The sequence below is a fragment of the Misgurnus anguillicaudatus genome, chromosome 19 (genome assembly GCF_027580225.2).
Source record: "Misgurnus anguillicaudatus chromosome 19, ASM2758022v2, whole genome shotgun sequence".
Classification (NCBI taxonomy): domain Eukaryota; kingdom Metazoa; phylum Chordata; class Actinopteri; order Cypriniformes; family Cobitidae; genus Misgurnus; species Misgurnus anguillicaudatus.
Window position 1 is genome coordinate 15,034,305 of NC_073355.2, and position 7,802 is coordinate 15,042,106.

The 7,802-nt window shown below is 33.7% G+C and overlaps 3 protein-coding genes across 3 annotated transcripts; 1 reads left to right on the forward strand and 2 right to left on the reverse strand.

Annotated features, from left to right (window-relative positions):
• Positions 1-1,527: 1,527 nt before the first annotated feature.
• LOC129431362 (hemoglobin embryonic subunit alpha-like) lies at positions 1,528-2,320 on the reverse strand. The gene is made up of 3 exons (XM_055189215.2): positions 2,141-2,320; positions 1,849-2,056; positions 1,528-1,752 (listed from the first exon to the last, which is right to left on the reverse strand). Exons 1-3 carry the CDS (start codon positions 2,233-2,235, stop codon positions 1,624-1,626), a joined length of 432 nt encoding a protein of 143 aa, XP_055045190.1. The 5' UTR covers positions 2,236-2,320; the 3' UTR covers positions 1,528-1,623.
• Positions 2,321-2,707: 387 nt separating this feature from the next.
• Positions 2,708-3,600, forward strand: LOC129431353 (hemoglobin subunit beta). The gene is made up of 3 exons (XM_055189208.2): positions 2,708-2,967; positions 3,056-3,278; positions 3,370-3,600. The coding sequence occupies exons 1-3, from the start codon at positions 2,876-2,878 to the stop codon at positions 3,496-3,498; spliced, it is 444 nt and encodes a 147-aa protein (XP_055045183.1). The 5' UTR covers positions 2,708-2,875; the 3' UTR covers positions 3,499-3,600.
• Positions 3,601-5,805: 2,205 nt separating this feature from the next.
• On the reverse strand, positions 5,806-6,586 carry hbae3 (hemoglobin alpha embryonic-3). The gene is made up of 3 exons (XM_055180115.2): positions 6,413-6,586; positions 6,118-6,325; positions 5,806-6,009 (listed from the first exon to the last, which is right to left on the reverse strand). Exons 1-3 carry the CDS (start codon positions 6,505-6,507, stop codon positions 5,881-5,883), a joined length of 432 nt encoding a protein of 143 aa, XP_055036090.1. The 5' UTR covers positions 6,508-6,586; the 3' UTR covers positions 5,806-5,880.
• Positions 6,587-7,802: the final 1,216 nt, after the last annotated feature.

Sequence of the window (7,802 nt, forward strand, 5' to 3'; positions counted from 1 at the left end):
AATTTCAATTGTATTCTTAAACTATATGTAAAATAAATTTTCAGTTTCATGATGACAGAGTTAAAATTATAAGACTGTTCACTACTGACAAATAGAGTGCTTTCTAAATGTACTATTTAAAACCTTTAAAACGTTTTTGTCATGCTTAAAATCATTTAATAAATGAAAATGAGATATAAACCAATTTTTTTAATGTTATTGTTAAAAGTTGATGTATACTTAAGCAAATAAAAAAATAAGCTAAACGCATGCAATACTGGATTGTTTTTAAAAGAGCATTACTTTTCTTTACCTCAAATAACGTAAATATGCCTTGATGTAGTTTTGTTATTAGAAAGAAAAGGAAAATGTTTATTTTTTATTTTTTTGCAAAAAATGTCAACGGTCAACACTACACTGTAAGCATTAGGTAAACAACATATACCATGTTTTAGTAGTAATTATATAAAAACACATTTATTTATTAACATCTTGTTTATATTTCATAGGTTTAGTAAAAGTTGGTTGATGTGTTTCAGATAAGCAAATAAAGAAAAATATACAAAAGCTTATGTGCAATAGTGGATTATTTCTAAAAGTATTTTGTCAACAGGTTTAACACTTTTAAAGAGATAAGTTTATTTGCCTCAAAAAAGTTAAATATTAATAATATAACGCTATTTATAATATACAATTATTTATTTATTATTTTAGTATGAAAATTTTGAGAAGTAACTCGCCAAATGTAATAAAACTTTTTGTTTTTAATTACTCATTTATTTATTTATTGTTCATTTGAACACCACATTTTAAGTTGTCCAAAATTAGTCCATCGGTTACAGTGTAGGTTTAGTAAAAGTTGGTTGATGTGTTTTATATTAACAAATAAAGAATAATATACAAAAAGCTTATATGCAGGATTATTTTTTAAAAGGAACTTTGGCAACAATGTTAACTCTCCTAACCAAGATCATCCGCTCAAAATTTAGATATTGTAATAATATAAAGCTATTTATAATACTATAATTAATTTAATAGTAATTTTCAACTGTTAATTTATTATAACTTTAACACGATCTTTTTGATGGCAACATATCTGTTTTCATGTAGGTTCGTTTTCAGAAAACACCAGCAGAAATTCTTCCAGATCCACAAAATACCTGAACATTACAAACAAATTACTAAAGTATACTCCATTAAAACCCTGAAAGTAGGTAGTCAATAAAGTAAAGTGTGTACTGTATGTATTAATTATTTATTATTTGACTTTGAAAAATTAAAGTAGTAGTAACTCACGAAATTTAATACAAACTTTTCGTTTTGATTTGCACGTTTATGTTTTTGTAATTTAAACACCACATTTTAAGCTGTGCAAAATTATTGATCATTTTCTCAACATGTGCTGTGAATATACCATTGCGAATTTTGTATTCAGACTGTCACATTTTGTTTATGACAACACAAAGGTATTTTTTAATAGGCCTACCCATGTGTTTTGTTGTTTGTTTTGCATTTGTTCAAAGCATTAAATAAGACATTTAGTCAAGATAAAATTTAACAAGCATTTATTTTGCATCACAGAAAGACAGAAAATTCATGCTAGCATTCTTTTGACGCGCCTGAAGTGAACACACTATCAAGTGCTTATCGGTACTTTTCGGACAGAGCCAGAGCCACAGCAGAGAGGAACTTGTCCATAGCCACATGAGCATCAGGGGTGAATTCAGTGGGGAACAAGAGGGCCAAAACCACGAGAATGTTGTGGGACAAAATCTACAAGAAAAACGAGAACAAATTAATTTAGTCTTGCTACGAGCATATAACAGAAATCGTAGCATAATAATTTGGATTCATTTTTATTGCACTTGCCTTGAAGTTGGCAGGATCAACACGAAGCTGGAAAGCATGAAGCTCACTGAGGCTCAGGAGTCCAGCAGTCAGGTCATCGATTTTCTCGACAGCCTGAGCAACGCCAGACATCACAACCTTTCCGTGATTCCTCACGGGTGCTGAACCGGGGCTCAGGTCCTTCCAGTGAGAAAAGTAGGTTTTGGTCTGGGGATAAACCACCAGCATCCTGCAGAGACACAATGCACTCAATTCTAATGCCTGGACAGAGCATTTTATAATAAAAAACGAGAGCCATTATAAATTAATTTACCTAGAAAGAGCGTCGTGACCAATGTCATCAGCCTTTCCTGAGACCTTGGCCCAGAGGTCCTTGACGGCAGCTTTGTCTTTGGCAGTGAGGCTCATTGTGGAAGGATGACTTTGCAGCAAACTTCTGTGAGTTGACAGTAAGAGGGTTTGGCTTTTTATACTGTTGAAAGGCAAAAGATAAACTCAAGTCCCTCCTAGACTTGACTCATCAAATTTTGGTCGTTTGCCATTATCATCTTTCACTTTATTAATATCATTGAATTTAATGAATGACATGAAGGAACAGTCGCTTAAACTATTTATTTGGTTGCATTTGAAAATGTTTAAGCAATTTTTAACAACAACATCTTTCTTTATTTTTTATATTTGATGTACTAGTTAAATAAAATGTTAACGATTTTATTTATTTAATTAATTTTTGACGCCTTGATAGTATATCTAAAATTTCAAAATCAGTGCCTCTCTTTAGAATTCCTTGTGTTTCCAAATAAATAAAAAAACGTGGTTTCTTTAAAATAATTAAAAATAGCAGTTTTTGTATTCTAGTGGGTTTAAATGTAAAGTAATAAACACAACACGCATCATAATCCACATATCTGATAAGCATATCTTGGATTGCACACGACAAGAGGCGTGGTTGCGATGGGCATTTAAAAGTTTCTCGGAGAAACCATCTGTTCACAGGACTTCTAAGCTTGTGTTAAAGACACTTGTCTGAAACTCCACAGTCGCAAACATGGTTCAGTGGACAGACTTTGAGCGCACCACTCTTCAGGACATCTTCTCTAAAGTAGACCTCGATGCCCTTGGTCATCAGGCCTTGGCAAGGTATCAAACCACGACACTTACAAAACCAAACTTATAACTTTTGAACTTCTAACATTATAATTGAGTGCTTCTCCTTTGTGTCTTTTAGATGCCTTGTGGTTTACCCCTGGACCCAGCGTTACTTCGGTAAGTTTGGAAACCTGTACAACGCTGCTGCCATCCTGGGAAACCCAATGGTTGCTGCTCACGGTAAAGTTGTCGTTGGTGGATTGGTGAAAGCTTTGAACAACTTGGACAACGTCAAAGAGACATATGCCGAATTAAGTGTGCTGCACTCTGAGAAACTCCACGTAGATCCTGACAACTTCAGGGTAATTTAATATTTATTAAATCATACATTATTTCATAACAGTCACTTATAAACTTGTATTTCTATATAACATCATCTGTGTCCATCAACAGCTGTTGGCTGACTGCATTACCATTGTTGTGGCTGCACAACTGGGAGCTGCATTCACCCCTGAAGTCCAGGCTGCTTTACAGAAGTTCCTCGCTGTTGTGAACGCCTCTCTTAGGAGACAATACCACTAGAGACCAACAATGCTTTGACTGATAAACAGAGAATCTGACATCTGATGTTTCAACAAAACATTTCGTTCTTCTGTGTTAAAGCAAATAAATGTTTAAATATTCAATATTTAGTGCATTCTGTTGTCTTTTAACTTTATGGGTTTGCTGCCTCTGCAGACATTTTAAAACAAAACATAAAACAAGCTATTTTTAATAGATCATGTTTATTAGGCACAGCCCAACACAATTACATTACCCTTCTCATATGGGCTCAAATATTTTATCAATGAATGCCGCTGTAATAAAGCGCAAAGTTTATAGGTTAAACTAGAGGAAGACTTAAAATGGTAAAATAAAATGCACGCACCGATTGTATACATTGTATACATTGAATGAAGTATGGATAAAAGCCTCTTTAAAAGGCATAAATATAAATAATCAATATTTTAGAGTATATTTCGACAATATTTTAAACAGTCAACTGAAGAATGTTTTTTAAAATTTCAATAATATACTATTCCTTAAACTTTCTACATTGTACATTTTCAGAAAATAATGTCTGCACTACTAAAAATAAAATAAAATATGTAGTTATATGAAAAAAAATTCAAACACTTTTCTAAGTCTTATGGTATAAGTTTGATTATGTCCTCTTAAAATTATTGTTGTCATGTTTACACGAATAAATTCCATAATATGAAGAGTTTCGTTGCAAAACGAGATAAATCCATTTTTTTACATTTTTGTCAAAACATGTTTATTATTATCTCATCATGTTATTATTTTGTTTTATGGTGCTACTTAGCTGTATTTTTTAAGTTATGAAGGTTTAAATCAAAACAAACCAACTGCAGTTGAACTGATGTTAATTGGAATGCACAACCAAAAAACGCGATTTATGAACAATTAAAAAAAACGGTGTTTATCTCATTTTGCAACGAAACTCTTATTAAAAAGAATTCTTTAAACAGTTTTATTTCGTAACATCCTGCACAAATTTGATTGGTTTAGTAAAACGTGATTGATGTACTCTAGATAAGAATAACTAGAAAACAGCTAAATTAATAATTAGAAAATAATGATATACTAAAAGCTTATATGAAATATTGGATTATATTAAAAAGGGATGTTGGCAACAGGGTTAACACTCATAACTAGATAGCTTTTCATTTGCTTAAAATAAGGTAAATAATAATAATATTTGAATGAATATAATAGTATAATTTATAGTAAAACTATAATTACTTTATCAGTAATTGTTAACGGTCAATACACTATAACGCTAACACAATAATTTGGTAAATAACATAATTTTTTATGTAATGTAAGCTCAAGGTTCGCTCTCAAGACACCACCAGAAATCGAAACCTTTAGTATTTTGCAGCAAACATCTGTAAACTGAAAGTAAGTGGGTTTGATTTTTATACTGACTCTAAAAATGACCTGTCCAAATTTGGTCGAATGCCACTGGGACATCACATTTCAAGCAGTGAAATATGACATTAAGCGGGAATGTGTTTTCTTGTTGTTTTTGTTGTACGACATTTAATTGATTACACGTTTAATGCACATATTTTCAAATAGCTGTATCGTTAAATATAAACACGTGTATATCTTTCAAAGGACTTTTGTATCTTATATATCTGTCTTTTTTTATAAAATATACATTATTAAGCTTGGTTTAAAATTTACTGAGCTCTTTCAGTCTTACCACGCCTTGCGGGGAAATGGGTGTATATCTTTACAACTGCAATGCTTATCAAAAGAAATTCTTGACTATGGGCGGTTTCATTCAAGTGTCAAGATAATACTGCAGAATACCCCAGCTTTGCAAGGTAACGTGCAATTATTACCTTACAAAAATAAATTTCTTCTAGTTGCAATCCTGGTAAAATGTTTTTTTTTCATATTCGGTTTAATTTAAATGTAGTACGTTAAGTCATAATAATCTATAGCGTTCTATGTGGTATGGCTGTTTATAACAAGCTAAATGTTTTTTTAGAATACATAAAAACTTACTCCACAAAATAATTGTTTCCTCTCTGTGACCCATTGAGCTTAATGTTAATTCAATTTAAACATTTTAAAAATTGAAGTTGTGGAGAAGCAACCTCCAGAATGGTACATTTCAGTTAAAGCATTTTTACTGCGAAGAATCCGAATTTGATAAACAGCTAGTTATTAAAAAAGATTGATCGTTTCATAATTTTTTATTTAATTCAATAAGGGTCACTAAACGTCCAAAACGTATAGACTTATACCAACACATAGCTTACATTTCTTATTGATGTACTGTGGGTTTTGTGTGAGACATAAAAAAGAAATTGCTTGGTTTCATGATTTTTTTATTTTTAATTTCATCATCTTTAAAACAAAAACAGTGTCGCGTTGAAGATGAACACATTATCGGTATTTCTCAGACAGGGCCAGGCTGACCTGAGCCAAAAACTTGTCAACAGACACGTGCACCTCAGGGGTGAAGTCCTCAGGAAACAACATAGCGAGCGCCACAAGCAGGTTATGATTGATGATCTAAAAAAAAGTTACAAAAAAGTCAAATTAATAAATGCTTTTATTAAAAGCAATAGCTCAGAATTAAAGGTTAATAAGTCAAGATCTTCCGACCATGACAAAACGTACCTTGAAGTTAGCAGGGTCCACGCGCAGCATGAAAGCGTGCAGCTCGCTGAGGTTAATCAGGCCACCGCTGAGATCATCGATCACTTCAACAGCACTGAGAACTCCCTTCATCACTGTCTGTCCATGTTTCTTCACCTGAGCTGATTCAGGGCTCAAGTCTGCCCAATGGGAGAAGTATGTCTTCGTCTGAGGGTACACGTACAGAGTCCTAGAATGGAAAACAAACGAGATGAAATGGTAGTCTATAAGTCCATTAATTTACCGACAAACATACAAATGTGAAATGTGACAGTACCTTGCGAAAGCCTCCCTGCCAATGTCATCAGCCTTAGAGGCAACTTGGCCGAAGAAGGCCTTCACTGTGGCTTTGTCTTTTGCTGTAAGACTCATTGTTGTTCAGTAAGCTGTGGACAGGCTGCTAAAAAACCTAAACAATCCCTTGCTTTTTGGCAAGGCTTTTTAAAGCCACGCAGAACATTGTTGTCAATATCAATTTGGACTCCACCTCTTTTTTTCTGAAAAGGGGTGATATGCTATCCATCTTGATAAGATACAGCTACAAATGGTAGTTTAAGTGTAAAAAGAGCACTTTAGGATTATTATTTTTAAATTACAAGGCAACACAGAAAACACTCTGTTTCAGTGCCTTTGTTAGATTGTATTTCCAGGACTTTTAATAACAAACAAACTATTGTTTTTTTTATTATTATTGTTTTACAATGTTGTGAACATTTATCTTGTTTTAATTTGGCCAGTATCCAAAACATTCAGTTAAACATCATTTTCTGAAGACCTATAGTTTACATTGTAAAAAATTGCTGTCTTTTTTTTTATTTCTGAATCAACTCAGATTTAGAAGTTTAACTTACTATTATTTATTGAGATGAGGTGCTTCAAATGACATGTTTCAATTTTATAAGCTAGTCAACTCTAGTCAAGATAAATAATAGTAAGTGGAAATAAGTTGTAAATCCGAGTTGATTAAACAAAATCATTTTTACAGTTTATAAATCAGGGGTCTCCAACCTTCAAGGGCTACCAAAATGGATAAAACATTCTGGAGGACTACTTTGCGATATGGTCCAATCAAAACATTTTTTTATTTTACTTGTTGAATTGTTTCATCATTGTTCAAAATGTTAATAGGGGAGAGCGGGGTAAGTTGTCACACGGGTAAGTTGTCACACTGTTAATAACTCCAACACTAGAGGCTCTATCTCAAAAATCAAATAGCCACTTTATGTGACTTCTTCTTCTATAGTGAACTTCGTAGGTTACGCATGTAACCATGGATCTGTGAGACCGAGGGATGACCGTCACTACGGTCTAAAAAGGGAATGATCACCTTCGTTCTGCCTATCACCGAGACCATATGTCAACAAAGTCATGTCCATGACCTCCGGAAGCAGAACGACCCGCGTCTATAAATAGCAGAGAATGCTCCCGGTTCAGTCTCCTACCTTGAGCGCCTCAGAATGGTCCGAGCGACAAGGATAGTGACGGTCATCCCTCGGTCTCACAGATCCATGGTTACATGCGTAACCTACGATCTGTTTCGACCTCACTCTGACCGTCACTACGGTCTAAAAAGGGATGACACATACCAACAGAGTCGCGAGGAACCCAGGATCAATTAGAACCTCGCTCAGTCACAGACATGAGGGCAGCGTCGCCGACCGGAGCTG

What these genes read in the sequence shown, in the direction of transcription:
- LOC129431362 (XM_055189215.2), bottom strand. Translation starts at nt 2,235, where the DNA reads ATGAGCCTCACTGCCAAAGACAAAGCTGCCGTCAAGGACCTCTGGGCC. An exon ending in GGTCACGACGCTCTTTCTAG is followed by an intron (nt 2,057 to 2,140) that starts GTAAATTAATTT and finishes GTGTCTCTGCAG; the next exon opens with GATGCTGGTGGTTTATCCCC. An exon ending in TTGATCCTGCCAACTTCAAG is followed by an intron (nt 1,753 to 1,848) that starts GCAAGTGCAATA and finishes TTTTTCTTGTAG; the next exon opens with ATTTTGTCCCACAACATTCT.
- LOC129431353 (XM_055189208.2), top strand. Translation starts at nt 2,876, where the DNA reads ATGGTTCAGTGGACAGACTTTGAGCGCACCACTCTTCAGGACATCTTC. An exon ending in GGTCATCAGGCCTTGGCAAG is followed by an intron (nt 2,968 to 3,055) that starts GTATCAAACCAC and finishes TGTGTCTTTTAG; the next exon opens with ATGCCTTGTGGTTTACCCCT. An exon ending in TAGATCCTGACAACTTCAGG is followed by an intron (nt 3,279 to 3,369) that starts GTAATTTAATAT and finishes GTCCATCAACAG; the next exon opens with CTGTTGGCTGACTGCATTAC.
- hbae3 (XM_055180115.2), bottom strand. Translation starts at nt 6,507, where the DNA reads ATGAGTCTTACAGCAAAAGACAAAGCCACAGTGAAGGCCTTCTTCGGC. An exon ending in GGCAGGGAGGCTTTCGCAAG is followed by an intron (nt 6,326 to 6,412) that starts GTACTGTCACAT and finishes TTTCCATTCTAG; the next exon opens with GACTCTGTACGTGTACCCTC. An exon ending in TGGACCCTGCTAACTTCAAG is followed by an intron (nt 6,010 to 6,117) that starts GTACGTTTTGTC and finishes ACTTTTTTTTAG; the next exon opens with ATCATCAATCATAACCTGCT.